Source organism: Lissotriton helveticus, chromosome 12, assembly GCF_964261635.1.
Source record: "Lissotriton helveticus chromosome 12, aLisHel1.1, whole genome shotgun sequence".
In the NCBI taxonomy this organism is placed as follows: domain Eukaryota; kingdom Metazoa; phylum Chordata; class Amphibia; order Caudata; family Salamandridae; genus Lissotriton; species Lissotriton helveticus.
The window spans coordinates 89,307,988-89,329,556 of record NC_136073.1 but is presented as its reverse complement, the minus strand read 5'-3'; the positions used below and the strand labels follow the sequence as shown (position 1 = coordinate 89,329,556).

At 38.1% G+C, this 21,569-nt stretch overlaps 1 protein-coding gene across 1 annotated transcript; it reads left to right on the top strand.

Moving 5' to 3' along the window:
* The first annotated feature begins 458 nt into the window (after positions 1-458).
* Positions 459-11,148, top strand: LOC144797904 (vomeronasal type-2 receptor 26-like). The gene is made up of 4 exons (XM_078668706.1): positions 459-1,094; positions 9,551-9,769; positions 10,010-10,133; positions 10,244-11,148. The coding sequence occupies exons 1-4, from the start codon at positions 459-461 to the stop codon at positions 11,146-11,148; spliced, it is 1,884 nt and encodes a 627-aa protein (XP_078524832.1).
* The last annotated feature ends 10,421 nt before the right edge of the window (positions 11,149-21,569 follow it).

The window sequence follows — 21,569 nt, the reverse complement described above, 5'->3', positions numbered from 1 at the left end:
TATTTTTTTTTTTGCGAGGAAATCAACCTCAAGAGGCAAACATGGTTGAGAGAAGGGACCGGACGCCCCCCGGATTAACAACCACCAAAAGCAAATGCTCCAAGAGGAGGGGCGGTAGAAAACCCTGGAAGTGGAACAAGGCCAACCAGAAGTTGGAGTTGCCGGACTTACAAAGACTAGAAGACAACTTAACAATTGTTATGTTATGTTATGTTATTTTTATGCTTCTATAGCGCACGGCCACTCCATGGAGCATCCCGGCAATTGTCAACCTTTCTCCAAAAGAATTGACACCAGATGAAGAGACTGTACTTAAACTAGGTTTAACTTTCTGCCCTACAAGCAGTTACGAATACACCTAGACACGAATAGATTTTTTCAAATTCATTGGCAAAATTAAGCTATTCAAGTTTTTCAAATTGAGAACCCCTTGAGAACAACCTGCAAGGGGTGCCATAATGAGACCAACAGGAACACAAGAACAAGGAATAGTGAGTATTCGGGACCTAGACACTCTGGCAATTCTGGAGGAATTAAGGGATGAGAACAGTACCCAATCAGTGTTGTCAAAAGACAATGCCATAAGAGCAGCAGAGATGGGAGTAACACAAGTTGGAGAGAAAAGTCCATTTAAACCACCATCCCAATTCTGTCCCCAACTACCTACCGACGCAATTGACATTTTCTCGGATACTGTAATTCAAGAACTCCAAACTCTAAGAACGAAGGAGGAGAAATCAAAACGAAAGATAAAATGGAATCTGCCATTTAGTAAGAGAAAAGCCATGCAGAATTTAGAACGAGACGAATCCATCATAATAAAACCATCGGACAAGGGTGGCAATGTTGTCCTACAAACCCGAGACAACTATTGTAAAGAAGCCAAACGACAACTCCATGACAAAGACAATCATGCCTTCACTACTGAAGAGGATTATAACAAGAGCATCCAAGACTATGCAAATCTCATCTACAAATGGTACGGTAGAGGTACACTATCAAGAGAAGAACTGCTGTTCTTACAGAACAAACATCTGAAAATCCCAACCTTTTACCATCTACCTAAAGTCCACAAGGATGCCACTAGACCACCAGTAAGACCGATGGTGTCGTCGATAGGAGGATTGACGGAAAACATGTCTAAATGTATTTACTATTTTCTCACACCCTTTGTCACACAATTGAGTTCCTATACAAAGGACACTAAAGATTTCCTAAAACAGATCCAAGATATAGGATGGGAAACTGACATTGTAATGATCGCGCTTGATATTTGTAATCTTAATACAAGCATAAGACACCAAGATGGTCTGATGTCAGTAAAGAACTTTTTGGGACACCGGCCAGTTAGGTACATGGAACACAGTGAGATGTTGTCAGCGTTCATCTCGTTTTGTTTGAATAATAACATTTTCATTTTTCAGGGCCAGAGGTACCGGCAAATACAAGGTACGGCGATGGGCACCTGCAGATGGCCTGGGCCGATGACAAGAGTGAGTGGGTGGAAAAAGTGATTTGTTGGCAGAGATATATTGATGACCTGTTCATTATCTGGAGGGAATCAAAAACATCAGCTGAACGATATATCTCCACCCTCAATAACATGGATCTGAACCTAAAATTCACAAGTGAGTTGAGTACTGATGAAGTGAATTTTTTGGATTTAAAGGTTTTTGTGAGTACTGGTGTTATCCAAACAGCATTGTACCGAAAAAACACGGCAGGTAACTCTGTTTTACATGGACACAGTAGCCATCCAGCAACCCTTTTAAGGAGTTTCCCCTATGAGGAATTATTTTGTATGAAAAGGAACAGCTCACAAACAGCTGATTATGAGAAAGCGGATGATGTCAGTATAAAACGATTTAAATCGAGAGCCTACTCGCAAAAAACTTTACAGTTAGCTAGGGAAAAAGGCAAACCAAAGGAGAGACATACCCTACTGAGAGACAAAGATACACGCAGTTCAGGAGAAGACACAGGGAATCTGAGACTAATCACTAGTTATTCATCAGTAGCCAGTAAAATAAGAACTATACTAAACAAAAACTGTAAAATACTAAAATCTGATAATGTGGTGGGGAAAGAACTGCTGGATTATCCTAGCATATCTTTTAGGAGATCAAGATCCATAAAAGATCATCTGGTTCAAAGTCATCTCCCTAAATCTACAACAGTCACGGGCTTGCAGAGCCTTCATGGTTCATTTCCATGTGCAAAGCATGCAGTTCCAGTACAAGAATCCTGATGTACCAGATCCCTGGGTGCCAGTCACATAAAAAGATCCCTAAATTCATGACTTGCTCCACGACACATGTTGTGTACTGCCTGGAATGCCCATGTGGCCATCGCTACGTGGGCAGTACAGTCAATTCAGTCAAAATGCGAGTGCTCGAACACCAAAGGGCTACTGCTAACAGGGATGAGAATTACCTTGTAGCATGCCATTTTGCCAGCCATCATTACAGCAACAGAACACTTCTTCAATTATTCTGTCTAGACTGCATTCCCAATGACATCAGGGGCGGAGATAGAGAGAAGAGCTTACGACGTCAGGAGTCGAGATATATTATCAAACTCCAGACCAAGTTTCCTAATGGGCTAAATGCTGGAGAGGAACTGATAACCCACCTATAACAAGTAACAACTTACACAGCACGTTTAGGTGTCATGGAAAGAGATTGAAGGACTGTAATAAGGAAAGGAACAGTCTAATACAACCTTAGGAAGGGAGATTAAGAACAAAGATACATATGTGTCTGCCCATCCAGGGCTAACTAACACTGAGTCATGACTGATAACATTAAATCATGAATAATGTGCATATTGTAAATATAATTATGAAAAAATTATTAAATTCATGCATTGAGTATTTAAATGATGAATCGGTTGAATAATGAACTGTTTATAATGATTTAGAACTAATGAATTACATTTATGTCTATTTGCTCATTCCAATATGGTGTTTATGAACTTGTATGTATAGTCCTTCATTTATTTTTGTTGGAATTTTGTGAATATTAACTTCCACTTCCAAAAAGCCAGCTGACACTGATGAAAGCTACGGCTGAAACGCGTCTATTTTGTTGATTTTGTGCACGGAATAAATCCCTATCGGATTTGAAAACGAACGTGAGTGCTGGTCCTTTCTGCCCTTGCAAAGCAGCGGAGCGTGATATATATATATATATATATATACATACATATATTTATTCAGCTCAAAAGAGCAGTGAACAATGGAAATATAACAATATATATTAAAACAATTAGCAAATAAAAACATTCAGAAATTCACACAATATACCCTAGGGCACAAGGGCAATTTCCCTTTAAGAGCACATAAACAAGGGCTAAAAGCAGTTCAACGTGCCATCCAGGGTTTAAAAAAAATAACAGAGAATATTTCAAAGTCCCAAGACATAAGAGCAGATAAAAATGCAGATAGGAATTTCACTAAGATGAACTACAAATTCATAATCAGAGTGCGTAGCATAGAATCATCAAATCAACCAATCAGTAACCCTGGGTGGACAACTATTATTATTATTATTATTTATTATTAGCGAATTTTATATAGCGCCCGGTTACCCTTGGGCATCCCCGCGCTGATCCAAAGGAAGACACTGCCACTGAAACACAAGAACTAGACAGTAAATAAATGGGTTTTTAAAAGCTTACGGAAGCGAAGAAGACTCGTTTCCGAGCGTAGGTACAAAGGCAGAGAATTCCATAACGTGGCCACATTCACGGAGAATCTTCTACCCCCAGTTCTTGCCTTCTTCACCCTCGCAACCTGCAGCAGGCATTGATGGTCTGAACGAAGGGAACGAGAGGCCTTATACGGCTTATACGCTGGCAAAGTTTGCGTAATTTGTGCTACTTCGCGCTACGCAAATTGCACGTAGCACAGTGCAAAACCACGTAATGTAGTGTAGTTGCCATTTTTCGCGGTCCTCAACGTCAAGTTGGCAACCGCGAGCGAGCAAAATGACATCTCCTCGTTCGCGATCAGCAACATCAAGTTGCCGATAGCGAGCGTGGAAAATAAAACTCCCGGCAAGATTCTCAACGCGGGGAGGTCAGGTTTATCATTGTGAGTGGTGTGTATGCTCACGACCGCTCGCAGTGAGAAACTAACAGTCCACGTTGAGAAAGCTGTCGCTCGAGTATAAATCTACTCAAGCCTCAGAAAACGAGATGCCGTTTTCAATGATTTCACAGTGCAGGCAAATATCCAGCACTGTGCAATCATCCCGAACAGCGTACTACGCAGTTCGCGTAGCGCTACGCGTATCTTGTGTAGTGCAAAGTGAACTTCGCGTAGCTATGGGTAGAGCTACTACGCGAACTATGCCCAGGGTTACCAATCAGCCTCTTCCTGATCCTAAGAGCCCCTTTCAGGAAACTAGCTATGTTAAAACATGAGGGGGCTTGTTAACATTTGTAAGTAGACCAAGGCCAGTCTTACTTGCTCGAAAGGTTGGTTCTTAAATAAAAGCAGTATGTAACAAAACCAAGGCTCTGTAATAATTCTTAGTAATTAATAAACAATAGCTACTTACTTACTCGTATTTATATTGGGCAGACACTTGAACAGTCTTTACTGCCTACCACTGCCAGGAAAATTGTACCAGTAAAGGGCTAAAAACTTTCAAATAATCCTGACATGATAGGAGAATGCCAGATTGCAAGAGGGGTCATTTTATTTTATTTTAAAAAAAGGAAACCCTGATTTGTGATTTTGTTTTTGAAAATAAAAATAAAAAGTTGTACGTTTGATGTATGGTTCTGTCATGTTGGCTTTTAGGTATTGATGCACATTTGCTCGCTAACCAGTGTTAAATTGTTTGTGCTTTCCCTTGAACACACAGTACAATTGGCCTACAAGTGATTGGTATATTTAATTTATTGTTAAGTCCTAGTAAATGATTCTACATGTGCTGATGACCTGTAAACTAAATACTACTGGTGGGCTGTAGCACTCATTGAAACACCTACATAAGTGGCTTTTTAAAACATGTTTCAGGCCTGCCACTGCATCCTGTAGAGCAGTTATAAACTGCCTTTTTGACCTAGCAATATAAACATTTGGCCAGGCCAAAATCTTAGTTTTTATTACTTATACGTCACCCCTAAGGTAGGCTAAATAACCACTCTGAGGGCATGGTAGCTAAAAAGTAGTACCTGTGTATTTAAATTGTACATGTCCTGATAGTGAAAAATTCCTAAAGTAATTTTTCATTGTTGTAAGGCTATCTATCCTATAGACTAACAATGGATTACGTTATTACTCTTAATAAATGTTAACTTCTGTTTGGGAATAGATGGAAGAGTACTTCTTCTACTCATTTGAATTGTGATTTTAAATCCTATTTAATGGTAAAGTCAGATTATAAGGTACTTTTCTGAAAATGCTACATTTAGAAAGTTGTCATTTTTCTGCTTAAGCCAAACATGCCTCTCTGCTGGTGTCCAGGGTTGCTTGACTGTGTATGGTTCTCCTGCTGTTTTTTGTATTTCTTTCAGACATGGGGAGAAAAGAGGCGCAGGTGTGGAGAGAGAGGGTCTTCCTGACAGGATGGCTGAGGAGGAGCTGTGCCTGCCCTGATTGCACTTCAAAGGAATCTGCCTGCAGCACAAGCAAAAGAACCTGACACCAGGCTTGTCCATTACTTTTTCACCTTAGACAGTTTAGTGCAAGACCCAAGGGAGGGTAGAGAACTGAACAGAAGCAGCTTAGGAAGAAGCTTAGGATTTCGCCCAAACAAAGACTGGCACCAGGTATAAATGTAGCAACTTCAGAACCTCTCATCAGAACACTCCTGGGCCTGTGGTAGATTCAGAAGAAGGACTGACCTGCTGTCTGAAGAAGGAAGATTGGACCTGCTTGCCAGGTCTCCAGAAGTGACTCCATAGTTAGATCTCAAATCTCCTGTTTGAGCTTCACACAACAATCTTCCAGAGAACTCTCTACAACTGCCCTGCTGACCAGCACCACCTGGACCTGCCTTAGCCCTGCTACTGCCACCTCAAATTCTATCTTTTCTGACTCCCTGAGGGTGGGACTCTCAACATATGATTAAACAGCACAACACTGAAACTAAATAACAATCATTAAAAAAATATATGTATTGGAAAAAATTATTTAAATTCAGACACAATAACCGAACAACTTATTTGACATACACAACAAATACAGGTGATTATTTATAATAGTGGCATACAAAGGTGACATATTGTGACTGTACACATCATGGTACTACAAAATGAATAAAAAAAACCATGAAACATCAATTTTTCTTTATGATTGTGGTAAATTCCTAGCAACAAAAAAACCTTTAGAAAGACCATCTATATTTTATGGGTCTTGTTGAGCAACAATACTACATCAAGAACGTTTACTTCTCAACCACTGGTTACGTGTGCACGTCAATACCATCACTGTGGGCTCTTCTTCAGGACAAAGAATCAGTTGTGGATGCCCTATTCGGAAAAAAGAAGACATACAGATATTTTTAGATATTAGTGTGTGCATGATAAAAATAGATACATGGAGCCAAGTGAATAAGCTCATCTTCAGAAGTGACTCAAGAAGCACAATGGAATGCTCGGTTTACTAAGTCAAGGAGCCCATACGGGCTTGGAAGGATTCCAAATGTGCCAGAGGTATCTTGCTCCTAACATAAATCATGAACACCTTTTAGTGATGTGTTACATAAACAGGTCCATAAGGATGAAGATCATAGAGATTTGGATCCTACCTGCAGTGCCAAGAGTCTCATGGATTCAGTAGAGTTTATTGAATAAATTCTCCAATATTCAGGGGCAAACTGGATCCCCATGAATCTGTGTACAAAAGATAATTCATTTGTGAAGGAACAATAAGGTAAAACCTGTGTCACCAAATCACCACCGTGCAAAAACATCGGCTTTGAGTTGTAAAAAATCACTCACCACCGGCGTACCTGGTACGGGCTAATTCTGCCTACAATTTGTAATTTGTCACAAATCACAAAGACCTGGTCCTGCCCAAGGTCTGATTATACCAATATTTCCAAGGTTATAAGGTCCAAATCTGTATACATGCAGAAATAAATGGATTTAATTAAAATTAATATATGGAGTGTGTTGCTCATAAGCTCCACTCCCCACAATCTGGTGAAGAAAACTTACCTCTGGCATGTCAGTTTGGAGTCATAGATGAGAGCACGCTGGCAGCTGCATCTCTCACATTCAAATAGAGATCCGCGTACACGCAGGTTCGTACGGAATGCTGAGTCGGTACACGTTGCTAGGGAAACCGAGACACAGGCTTCTAAGAAATGCAGAAAGCCGAGCTAGATTTACAGCTCACCGCATTGCAATGAAAGCCTGGCTGAAAAGAAAGGGCACGCCGATTGAGCCTTCCTGCTCTCTAGCGTGCATCATATTAGACTAGTGGGTACAATACCTTTGTATTCAGACCCCACCAGAATATAAACGGTAATCAGTGAATGACCTTGGAGGAAAAGTAAATCTAGTAGGGGAAATCCGAATCTACTTGGGATAGTTGATCCTCCTTGGAGGAAAACAGGGTGTTGGAACATCCCTCGAAAACAATCAGGAATTATTGAAAAAAGATAAAAAATCTAAAAATTACTACACTGATAAATATTTTGTCTATAGGGGGAAAATCTGTTCTATTGAGACCAAGGAGACCCTAATCCTAGCGTACTTAACCAGGCATGAGTCCAGTATCAGTGTATTGATGTATGGATAAACATACTGCTCCATAAATGTAAATGTCATAGGACATATCAACAGGCTACATCCCAGTCATTGAACAGTTGGGAAAATGTCAAAATAGAGGCAAATATGATCCGAACCTAAATAAGTGATGTGTTATTGTAGGAAAACCATTCCATACATACATATATACATACAATATGTAACCACAATTGTTAATTCCTTAAAGGAGTCAACGATACTCCAGGTGCAGGATTTTTCAAGTAACCTTATTGATAATATAACTTGCCAGGCATGAACACTGTGTCTTGTATTGTATGTTAAGAGTCCCATCCTCACGGGGATAGAAAAGATACATTTTTAGGTTGCAGAACCACTGTTCATATACCGTACCTATCCCCAGGCTCTGCACATTACTGGGTTACCCCATTGAGATAATCAATTTAGCCCTGCTACTGTCCTCTGCTTGGATGAATCCTGAGCCGCAAAAGGTGCAGCTTAGGCACTGGACCCTTGGCTGGAATCAGAGTATACTCCTTCGGAACTTAAGGTGAAAATACAGATGTTTTGGTCTTCTAACCAGCCATGGTGGCCTGTAATGCAAAGCTGCACCGAGACTGGCACATCACACTGACAGCGACATCCTGCGGGGACCGTGAACGCAAGGTTGTAGGGACTGTCTCCTCTACCCTTAAACAGCAACAGTCTGAGATGCGCAACCTGCTCCTTGCACTAACAGCGACCTAATCTTTGCTCTTGCCAATGGAAACAGCAGCTCCTCATGCAGACACGAGAAGGTAACTCTTCAGTGAGACAAAAATGGCCCCAGTACCAGACTCACACTCCATCATGGTCCGCCTGGACTTGTGGCTTTGACCTTGTCTAGCGCGACCTGGTGACTGCAAGTGGCACTTTGTGCTTTTAGGAACTATTTTCATTAAAACAACTTTAAAAATGCATATCTCCAGTTCTACTGATTGGATTATTATCATTGTAGTGTAATTTTTTCGTTATTAAAATGTCCAAGTACAGTCTGTAGACTTTCTACTCCTTGGGGCGTTAACACACTGCAAACCCTTTGCTAACTTCAAACCAGAAGGTTCTCAGAATGTAGCCAGGTATTTTAACAACACATTTGAGAACAAACATTATGCATGCTCTATTGGAGGTGGCCCAGAATGTTAATTTCGTCTTGGATCAGTGCATCCTATTAAAATAAAAAATGAAATTTAAAAGCTCTTGACTATCATTATCTTGCAACATAAAAAAATTATTTGTTCTGCTACTTGATTTAGGTGTTTGTAGATTAAACAGAAAGTATTATTTAAAAACCAATGTTATCTAATCTTTGATGTATATAATTGCATGCCATGTTTTGTCTCTCCCACACCGTCTATTAATTCTGTGACAAGTAAAATCAACACACATGTTGTGTGTGTGTGTGAGTGTGTGTGAGAGAGAGAGAGAGAGAGAGTGAGAACGAGAGAGAGAGAAAGAGAAAGAGTCTGTGTGTGTATATTATTTGTACTACAGATGTCCAGATACAATTCTTAACATATATTATCTATATCTCAGTGTATGAGTAGCCATGCTTAGAATGTACCACTTTGACTGATCCTGACCTCAAGGTCAATTTTGACTTTGGCCAAAACAATAAGCATTGCAAATTAAAACTTTAATTCTTTCTCTGAGATATCTCATTTGTGTATCTGCACATAAAATGTCAGCATAGAGTGTGTTGAATTACAAATCACTCTGTTTCTAAAATATTACTGCCTACCCAAATAGTACTAATGTAATAATGTATTCAATTCACCTTTCCCAGCTTCTCCACTATATCAAGAACGTAAAGCATACAGATGAAAGACAAATTATGTTTGATGCTTCTGGTAACGTCTTACCCCATTATGACATTGTACACTGGCAGATAGTAGAAGATGGTACAATGCAGCACAGGCTGGTGGGCCATTATACTAACAGAGCCCTATTAGAGGAGAGCCTCAATATCAACGCCAGTGCACTTAAGTGGAAAGGAAACACTGAGGTAAGAAACTCAATAAAAAACTTATTTCCACATCAACCGTTGCTTTGGAGAGAGTCCCATAATCACTGCATCCTTTCATGTTTCTTTAATATCCTAGTTTTACCATTTAAACTCATATGCATTTGTGCAGATGCTGCCTTCTTCCTGGGCTTAGTTCCTGCACATAAAGAGGTAACACATACCACCTACAGGAGGAGGATGAGTGGAGTATTCGATGATCTTTTACCTTTGTTGTCTTAGGTTCCAATTTCTGTGTGCAGTTCCAGCTGTCCGCTTGGATTTAGGAAGTCTTCTAAACAAGGAGAGCCGACATGTTGCTTCCAGTGTGTTGTGTGTCCAGCAGGGGAGATTTCTAACCAATCTGGTAAATCAAGGAGTAGTCTTACAACTTACCTAAAAACAACACACATAAAGTACACCAAGTACATGAATAGAACGTTCAACTTATTTATTTTCTCAATTTACCTTTTTCAGGTTCTACAGAATGTTTAAAGTGCCCTTCTGATCAATGGCCTAATGTCAGACAGGATCACTGCATTCTGAAGTCCATTGAGTTCCTTGCTTACGAAGAAGCTCTAGGAGCCATCTTGGGCATAACTAGCATTTTACTATCACTTATTCCTGTAGCAATCTTAGGACTCTTCCTCTATTACAGGAACACACCAATTGTCAAAGCCAACAACCGCAGCCTCAGTTACCTCCTGCTCCTGTCTCTTGCACTGACCTTTCTTTCCGCATTGGCTTTCATTGGCTACCCTACTTCAGAGAAATGCCTTGTCCGCCAGGTGGCCTTTGGAATATCATTTACTCTCTGTGTCTCCTGCATCTTGGCCAAAACATTAATGGTGGTGATTGCCTTCAGGGCCACCAAACCTAATAGTGGCTTGAAGAAATGGATTGGACCTCATTTTTCATACATAATTATTGGTCTCTGTACATTTTTTCAGACGTTGCTTTGTGTGCTATGGCTAATTTTCTCTCCTCCATTTTCTGAATACAATACTCACACACTGCCTGGAAAAATAATTATTGAATGCAATGAGGGATCATTGCTTGCTTTCTGGTGCATGTTGGGTTATCTTGGGCTTCTAGCCTTTGTCAGTTTCATAGTTGCATTTTTTGCCCGAAAACTGCCAGACAGCTTTAATGAGGCTCAAATCATCACTTTCAGTATGTTTGCCTTCCTCTGTGTTTGGCTTTCTTTCATTCCAGCCTATCTCAGCACAAGAGGCAAGTACACTGTAGCACTGGAGAGTTTTGCTATCTTGATTTCTAGTTCTGCATTGGTTTCTTGCTTATTCCTACTAAAGAGTTACTTGATCCTAGTTAAGTCAGAGAGGAATACAAAACACTACCTGATGGGAAGGGATTGCAGGTGATACAAAATACTTTGACACATAGCCTACTCTATTTAGGTTTTATTGGTCAGCTTGGGTCTTTTTAACAAATATCTATGTTCACTCTTTACATTTTTACAGTTGTCCATCCATCTTGTCTAACACCATTCATAATACCAAAAACCAAATTATACTCTGCTAATAAGCTGGTAAACGCCCTTTTATTAGCATCACTACCTTTTAAAAAAGAACACAGTGTAAAATTCCTTATGAGTTTACTATCTTGGACAATATTTGAAGAGCTACCCTTCCAAATATACCAGCAAATAAATGTTGTTTCTTCTTGGTCATCTATAGCATTACAGTAAGTTACTTTGTAGCAAGATTCCATCTGATAGGTTTTTAGAATACCTACATTTTTTTCATTACAAAAGGCACAGCATCAGCCTTATTTTGTTCCCATATATTCAGTTGCTTTAGATATAGGCTCTACATGTTATTCTTGAATCTATAACAGAATATCGAGGTTTAAAATATCGACAGACAAAATATCGACGCTGGAATATCGAAGGCAAGTATATCGACACCCTATCTACAACATGGTAAGTACAAAAATATCGAAAATAAAATATCGATGTCAAAAATATCGTAATTAAAAATATCAGTTTTTTTCTGTAAAAAAAAAGGTTAAATTAGGTAAATAATACTTATATATAATTTAAACTTATTTGAAAATGTGTTATAATGTTTAAAAAGAATAAATAATACATATTTAATATTAAACATTTAATTAAAATTAAACATACAATATATAATATATACTTAATTAATAATATATATATATATTTTTTAATTAATTAAAACATATTAACAAATACCACAAATTAAAAATACATCAACACTCATAAAATAATAATATAAATAATAATGAATAATTATATTTAATAAATAGCAACAATTAAATATACTTTCAATATTTTAAAAATTAATTAAATACAACATTATGTAACATATTAAATACATAAATAAATAATATTGAATGGCATAAGGGTAAAAATTACTATTCAAACTCCAGAGGGTGCAACAGTAGGCAAAGCGTTGGATAGCGTAAGGTTAAAAATTACTATTCCAACTCCAAAGGATGCAACAGTAGGGTAAGCGTTGGATAGCCTAGAGGGATAAATTACTATTCCAACTCCAAAGGATGCACCAGTAGGGATAGCGTTGGATAGCGTAGAGGGAGAAATTACTATTCCCACTCCAGAGAGTGCAACAGCAGGGAAAGTGTTGGATAGCGGAGAGGAAAACATTACTATTCCCACTCCAGTGAGTGCAACAGTAGGGAAAGCGTTGGATCACGGGTATGTAAAAATGACTATTCCCACTCCAATGAGTGCAACATTAGGGAAAGCGTTGGATAGCGTAAGAGTAAAAATTACTATTCCCAATCCAGAGAGTGCAACAGTAGGGAAAGCGTTGGATAGCGGGTGGGTAAAAATAACTATTCTCAATCCAGTGAGTGGAACAGTAGGGAAAGCATTAGATAGCGTATGGGTAAAAATTACTATTCCAACTCCAAAGGGTGCAACAGTAAGAAAAGCGTTGGATAGCGTAAAAAGAAAAATTAATATTCCAACTCCAAAGGGTGCAACAGTAGGGAAAGCGTTGGATAGCATAGTTGGAAAAATTACTATTCCAACTCCAGAGGGTGCAACAGTAGGGAAAACGTTGGATAGCGTAAGGGTAAAAATTACTATTCCAACTCCAAAGGATGCAACAGTAGGGAAAGCGTTGGATAGCGTAGAGGGAAAAATTACTATTCCCACTACAGAGAGTGCAACAGTAGGGAAAGCGTTGGATAGTGTAGAGGAAAAAATGACTATTCCCACTCTAGTGAGTGCAACAGTAGGGAAAGCTTTGGCTCGCATGTATGTAAAAATGACTATTCCTACTCCAGAGAGTGCAACAGTAGGGAAAGCGTTGGATAGCGGGTGGATAAAAATTACTATTCCCACTCCAGTGAGTGCAACAGTAGGGAAATAATTAATATTCCAACTTCAAAGGGTGCAACAGTATGGAAAGCGTTGGATAGCGTAGGTGGGAAAATTACTATTCCAACTCCAGAGGGTGCAACAGTAGGGAAAACGTTGGATAGCGTAGGGGGGACAATTACTATTCCCACTCCAGAGAGTGCAACAGTAGGGAAAGCATTGGATAGCATAGGAACAAAAATTACTATTCCCACTCCAATGAGTGCAACATTAGGGAAAGCATTGGATAGCGTAAAGGTAAAAATTACTATTCCAACTCCAAAGGGTGCAACAGTAGAGAAAGAGTTGGATAGCGTAGGGGGGGAAATTACTATTCCCACTCCAGAGAGTGCAACAGTAGGGAAAGCGTTGGATAGCAGGTGGGTCAAAATTACTATTCCCACTCCAGTGAGTGCAACAGTAGGGAAAGCTTTGGATAGCGTAGGGGGAAAAATTACTATTCCAACTCCAAAGGGTGCAACAGTAGGGAAAGCGTTTAATAGTGTAGAATTTAATTTTAACATACTTATAAATAATGTTTTTATTAGAAATAATGTATAATTAATTTTTAAAATACATCAACATCTATAAAAAACAATTAATAAATAATAAAACCAATTACATTTGAATAATTAATTGACAATAAATTAACAACAAACACAAATAAGTAATAATTATTAAATATTACTCACCAAATAATAACTATAAAAAAGAAACTATTTATCATAAAAATATTTTTTTTTTATTTAAATCACAATTAAAATTTAAGAAACAATATACAAAATATAAATACATTTAAAAAAATGTTACCAATTAATTAATGAATTTTTCTAGTTAATAAAAAATAACTACGAATTAAAAATATTAATTGCCAATTAAATAAATTATTTGTTTAAAAAAATAATATTTGCCAAATTAATAATTATTTAATACATTAATTATCCCTAACAAAAAAATGTATAAATAATTAAATATTTACAATTAAATTACTTCCCACCCAATACCCCTATAAACCCACAACACGCTCCAGTACTAAAACATAACATTTAATAAAAATTAACATTAATTACCTATTAAATAATTAATTTATAAATTAAAATAATTAATTGCCAATTAATAAATAATTACAAAATATATTATGCATACATTTTTTTTATTAATTACAATTAAATTACTTCCCACCCTATTCCCCTATAAACCCACAACCCGCTCTGGTACTAAAACATAACATTTACTGAAAATTAACATGAATTACCAATTAAATAATTAATTTATCAATTAAAATAATTAATTGCCAATTAATAATTAAATAAAAAATTAATTAATTACAATTAAATTACTTCCCACCCTATTTCCCTATAAACCCACAACCCGCTCCGGTACTAAAACATATAGTTTACTTAAAAATTAATTTATTAATATATAAAAATAATGCACATATAATATAAATAAATTTAAATACTTAACAAAAACATATAACACATACATAATAAAAAACATAAAAATAATACAAATATCGATATTAGTGACATCGAAATTAGTTACATCGATATATATGCTATCGATATTACTAACTTCGATATTACTTACATCGATATAAATAAATTCGATATTACTTACCTTAGGGTCGCTATTCTGTCCTACGATATTCTTGACATCGATATTCTGTACCTTCGAAATTTCAAACACGATATTTTGGTAGGTTGAAATTTTAAACTCGATATTTTGACTGTGTACCGTTATTCTTACACATGGTTTACATATCTAAGATTGCTGCACAACATCCCATTCCGAAAGCAGGTGGCCAGATAAATAAAGGGGCACAAATGTCCATTTTGTCACAGTGTGGCTATGCCCTGATTTATACAGAAAAGTGATGGATGGAATGTTTGAATTAATCTCAGCCACTGGTAATTACTTAGGCTGCTTCTAAATCGATTGTTATTTTGCATACTATGTCACATCAGTTTGGACCTAGCTATATGTAAATCAGTGTTGACTTTGCTCCAGTTGGAACAGTCCAGCCCAAACTGCCAAACAAGGTCCTTCCTAAACCAGAACACAAGAAACACAGAACTGTTTTACCCCTAGTTGTGGGCTCATCAGCCGTGTCTAGCTTGGTTCCAGTGACACAGTGCACACGGGACGCACGTCCGGGCATACTCATCCCACTTAAGGCGACACACTAAAGTATACAAAAAAAGTGATGAATGGAATGATTGAAATAATCTCAGCCACTGGTAATTACTTGTGTCACATTCCAGTCCATCGTTATTTCACACACCATGTCACCACAGTTTGGAGTATGGTTCCGGTCTGCCCTGGATAAATTCAGGGCATATGAAACACACAAAAAAAGATGTGAAGAATACTTGCAATTTGTCTAACCATTGGCAATTACTCTGGGTATCATACCAACCCATCGATCTTTTGATAACCATGCCACCTAACTCTGAACCCAGCCATGGGCAAATCAGTCTTGACCCTGCTCATCATGGGAGCAGTTCAGCCCGAGCTGCCAGGCCAGGTCCTGCCTAAGCTGGATAACAAGCAACAAAGGTGCCGGTTTTGCCCTAGTTATGGATTCATCAGCTGGGTACACCTTGGTCCCATTGACACAGTGTGTACAGGACGGATATACCCGTCCCAGTTGCGGTGACAAAATAATGAATACAAAAAAGTGATGGATCCCAATCCATTACAGCTTAGTCCCTGTGACACAGTGAGCATGGCACCCACATCTGAGTACACATGTCCTTGCTTGCATTTGTTCTGCACACCCAGCAACATTTTCATTTGTGGGTTTTCACAAAATTCTATCTGGCCTTTTTCCACCCTGTAAAAGATTGCAGAATTACTCATGTAAAAAGCAAGTGTATATTTCGGTCCACGCCGGGAATGAGATTGAAACACTCCAAAAATGAGTGGATGCACAGATAAATGGTTTCTTCACAGGAACAACTCATTTTCCCATTGCAAAAAAATATATTAAAGAAATTGCAATGCCCAAATGCAATGGTATTCGTCACGTTCTATTGTTCTCTTTAAGTGCACAGGAGCAAATGCCTCTTTTTAATCACATTCACTAATTCACAAATGGTTTCAAGGATTATAGCTGAGAATCTATGACTGTTAAAGGTTTGCAGGCTTAACTTGGAAAACCACAACATTAAAAAAATTTAAAAAATCTACACTGATGTAAGTTTACAACCTTTAGGTTTAGACATGCTCAGTTATTTTGAAAAAGGCCCACTGTGTAAATTAAGTTTAAATTGTATCATGGCTTTGAATGACTATTCACTACCTGGCTCACTTTTACTAGTTTGGCTGTCAAATGTTCTTCAATGTATCACATCCCTGGGTGGGCGATTTGGCAATTGTATTATGACACCTTTTTGTGTTCCTCACTTAAAAGCCTGCAGGTCTCTCTCTTAGTTAAAAGGTGACATTTCCACTATGATTGTGCCAGGACGTGCGGGATGTGCTTACCCCTGTGTGCCAGACCCTTGCAGAGACGTACTACTCTGAATCTCCTAGACAAATGATTCTTCTGGAGCAGAAGACAATGGAAAGGTACATAACGTGTCGCCCCACCTAGAAAGAAGCTTCACTTTTCAGATGGACATATTCGGCTAAATACATACATGTACCATTGAGCCACTGGAGTTCCACAAGGCTTACACATGGCGATAGCCATCTTGAATGGAGAAAACAGTTCCATGTGCTCCATAGTGTTCTCTCCAGGCAATCATGATACACAGTTGATGCATCCAGGACTTGTTTTTCAGAGGTTTGGAATCCTTGCAGTCTGTTACTTTTTGGAAGTCAATAAAAGAAAACCCAGGACTCCGTAAAGTACTGCACCAGCACTAGTGTAAAACAGAACAGACTTTGCAATTGAACATTAGTCCAGGAATTTTTTATTAAGCCTGTGAAATGTTTGTACTTGTTTGTTTGTTTGAAGGAGTCATTTGTTAGAATTACAAACACTACTTTTTACTTGTTAGTTTACTCAGGGAGTCACCCATTAACATTACAAATTCTTTATTGTAGCTAATTTGTTTCTACAAGTGGTATGGGAGGCATCTCATCTCGCACAGACTTTGTATCTTTATTTTATATCTTTATTACGACACGTGATACTCGTATTGTTTTGAATGGGTATGCTCTTGCTAGTTGTTTAAACAAACTATGTGATATCAATGAAGAATGCTTTTCATATTAGTTATTGGTTACCTGGACAATCATCAGAACCACAGAATGTTATCACTTAATAATAAAGGTATCTTTTTTTTTAGCAAACTAGATATAATTGCTCTATTCAGAATTATTCTATCAAAACTAATTGTGTTACAGCTCCCAGAAACTATCAGGTTTCATTCCAATCAGAGATGGAAGTACCCATCTTATAAGGACGTATATAATATACAATATCAGAAATTAAATGCAGAAGCATAGCAATAATAAAAGTATTTTCTTTTCTTTAAGTATTGTTGCAGGACATGGTATTTACTTTTAAAACACTTTAATAATAATGTGAATAAGATTACATTTAAATAAAACAAATGCTAAATACAAAATTCATAGTAAAAAAACATACTTAGTCTAGAGCTATTTTAAAATACCCTGACTGTTGATGCCATGTTGGATGGAAAATAATGCAATCAAGAAAAGGCCTGTTTTTCATATCGAATAGCTGTTTGTGCAAGATGTTTTTCTTTTCTCTGCTGCATATGTTGCAACTTCAGAAGCCTACTGTTAGTGACTAGACACTTGTTTTGTATTAGGCAACTAATAGTAAGGCTCTTGCTCAGAGGAGATGAAAAGATAGGAAGAATGATTCGTGGGACGAATTTATGGACCACAAGAAACAACATTGTGACTTTCCAAGGAAAAGAGTCTGAAAATCTATTATATTCTGATGAGAAAACTGGAAGTTTGCTTATTCCAAGGATTTGCTCATATTCAATTGGTGGATGAAGAAATGTTGCAACATAGAATTTGTGTGTTTATATTATTGCGTGTTTCTAGAGTAGGGCAGATTCTTTCCCCAACTTTCTGGCTGGAGACTCCTCCCTGATCTTCTAGACTTTCTTTACATTTCTGATGATTTATGACTGCAAAACAAATCCCAGCTTTATGCTTTGTGCATTGATCTCTCTATTATTAGAACTGTTCACTGGGTTTCCACAGTGACACCTTTTCTCTCTTAATCTCAATCTTATTTAGTGTAGGGAGTTTCCTTTATGGAATATGCTTGTTACATTATTAGTATTTTGATTATGATTTTAGCAAACATTGTGGTCTATTTTATAACCAAATATTAATTAATTTTGATGCTGAAATCTAAGGATTAATCGCTAATGAATAAACAGATGAAAAACTAAAAGACGTTCTCCCGGGACAATGGGTGGAGCATTTTAGAGGTCTTTATAACCGTACAAATTATGAGGCACAGTCTAATGAGGAGGGAATGGGGAGGTGGAACGTAACACTCAAATTCACCCTAGAGGAGATCACTGTTGGAATCTTAGGCCTCACCAAAAATAAGGCACCAGGTCCGGATGTAATTCCGCCGGACCTGTTCTTAAGTAAGGTGGAATTGTGGGCCCCAATTCTAACAAGAGTGTTAAATGCTGCTATAGCCACAGGGCTCCCACGTTCGTGGTCGACTGCCACAATATTGCCAATATTCAAAAAGGGGAACAGAGATAATCCCCATTGTTATCGCCCCATCTCCTTAATAGATGTCTCTGCCAAAATCCTGGGACGAGTGGTCCTAAACCGTCTGATGAATTGGGCCGAGGACCAACAGATTATTACTGATATCCAGTACGGTTTCAGGGCTAACAGATCTACAATAGATCAATGCATAAATGTATATCTTTTGGTGGCTAACTATACCGTTGCTAATAATGAAACGAACTATTTAGCATTTATGGATCTCACCGCAGCCTTTGACTGTGCTAACAGGGAGAAGCTGTGGGCCCAATTGAGTAATTTAGGAGTAGATCAGGATCTTATAAAAATACTAAAAGCCTTGCACTGGAACACCTCGGCCAATGTCAGGTACAACTTAGAGGGTGGATATACCGAGTCTTTCACCTGTACCAGTGGTGTGCGACAGAGGTGTATCTTGGCGCCGTTTCTGTTTTCCTTGTACATAAATGGCCTTGAACAAGCCCGGTTAAGCCTAAATGTGGACTCTCCTAGAGTAGGCAGAAGAGTAATCCCTGTCTTGCTCTATGCTGATGACGCAGTATTGCTGGCACGGACGCCGTGGGGCCTACAGACTCTAATAGGCGGCTTTGTGGATTTTATGAATCAACTAGACCTGTCGGCTAATCTGACCAAGTCATACGTGATAGAAGCTAGGTTGACACAACGGAAATGTTTTAATTATAGAATAGGAAAACACAAATTAGAGAAGGTGAAGTCCTTTTCCTATTTGGGCATTTTAATTGATGGGCAACTAAAGTTTAATCAAAAGGTTGTGTATGCATGAACCATGCTCCTACATCCCCACAGGTGGCACACCGAATAAAGAGTACTTCAATGAAAGATTATCCACTTTATCGTGTTTATTGAGGCAAAGTTCATCCTCAAAAATGGTTTGATATTGAATTCATATCAATCATATATTCATTACTTTTCAAATGAGGAACGATCAGAAAATGCAACTCCAATGCATTTCGGGCGGAGCCCTTTGTCAAGGAGTGCTGCAAAGAAGAAGACGGGTGAAGATAAGGTCAGATGTAATCAAACAAACAAAGGAGAAAGAACGCGCAAAACGTTGGTCACGTGTAGTGACTGCAACTGACAAAAAACCGTTAAAGTGCCGATCAAAGGGTGAATAACTGTGAATATTAGCTCATCACTGAAGGCTGGTGAAGGATCGTGACTAGTGGAATGAAAATGGCAAAAAGAGTGCTCTTAATAATTACGGACGTGAAGGGCAGTGTCAGCACTCAGAAAAGTGCAGTCCTTAAACTTACTTGAAGTTCGAAATAACGCAGCGCGTTACTAGCCGGTTCAGGATCATGCCAAGAACGCTGGAGCGAGATCTCGGAAGTGGCGACAGGAAATATGGAAGGTGTCGAAATAGAAAACAGATTCAACAGGGAGATGGGAATGGGAGTTTAAGCGCCATGTTGGAGTGGTAAAGATAGGGAAATACACCGAAAAGTGAGAGTTCTAAAAGACGCAGTTACATAAAGAGGATGAAAGGATAAAAAAGAAAAATAATAATAGGGAATCAAAGAATAAAAAAGATAGGAAAATTAAAGGAAAATTTAAAGACACACGCAGCAAATAAGCAATGTGGCATCATGCTGGCATTATAAATAGCAACTGAATTGAAAACGATCATTTAAGCCGAAAGGCTTTTGAGTCTGCAAACGGTAAATCCATTCCAATTCTCTTTTCAAGAGAAGTTTATTGTTGTCTGTTCCTTCTTTTTTGTTGACCATTTCCAGGATGATGTATTGCAATTGTGCAATGGAGTGACGAGCTTCGTCGAAGTGAATGGCAATGTTGGACTTTACATTTTTTAGTCGAATGTTCGATTTGTGCTCATTTAAACGTGTCTTTATTTTTCTTTCGGTTTTCCCCACATATAATTTGCCACACGGGCATTTCAAAGCGTATATTAGATTCGAAGAGTCACATGTGGCGTTAACTCGAAGCTTGATGATTTTGCCTTTCATGGGATGGTGGATGGAGTTGCCTTTAATGATGCAGTTACAATGTCTACAGTTGAGACAAGGCTGGGTGCCTTTGTATTGTTGACTTGTGGTTGTGGGTTTAGTCAATATTTCTTTGATGTTTCGACTTCGTGTGTGGGCAAACAAAGGTGTGGATCTGAACATTTCATCAAAGTCTGGTTCAATTTGTAGAATAGGCCAATGTTTAAGTATGATCTTCTTATATACCTTGCTTACAGTTGAGTACTTAGAGACCAGGACGTTGCGTTGTTGTTCTGAAGTGGGTTATTTGGTCGAAGCCATTTGTCTGGTAATTTGTGCCACACGGGTTTGTGCCTCATTTAGAACCTGTGACGGGTAACCTCTGTCGAGAAATCGTTTCTGCATTTCATTCATGCGAATTTCCATAGTATGTTCGTCTGAAACAATACGCTTGACTCTCAATAGTTGAGAAAACGGCAAATGTCTTTTTAGTGACTCTTGATGATGACTTTTATAGTGTAGGGTATTGTTGCGATCAGTGTTTTTCCTGTGAAGATCAGTGGTGAATCCATTAGTGGTGATTTTTATGTTGACATCTAGAAATGTGATTTCAGAGTCGCTGATCTCCCATGTTAATTTTATTCGATCATCCTTGGAATTGAGTTGACAAAGGAATTGTTCAAGGGAGTCTTTGGAGTCCGTCCAGATGAAAAATAAATCATCAATATATCTGACGTACATTTTTATT

Excerpts from the sequence above, each read along its gene's own strand:
- LOC144797904 (XM_078668706.1), top strand. The coding sequence starts at position 459 with ATGAGACCAACAGGAACACAAGAACAAGGAATAGTGAGTATTCGGGAC. Across the intron at positions 1,095-9,550 it reads AGGATGCCACTAGACCACCA|CTTCTCCACTATATCAAGAA; the intron begins GTAAGACCGATG and ends CACCTTTCCCAG. Across the intron at positions 9,770-10,009 it reads AGTGGAAAGGAAACACTGAG|GTTCCAATTTCTGTGTGCAG; the intron begins GTAAGAAACTCA and ends TTGTTGTCTTAG.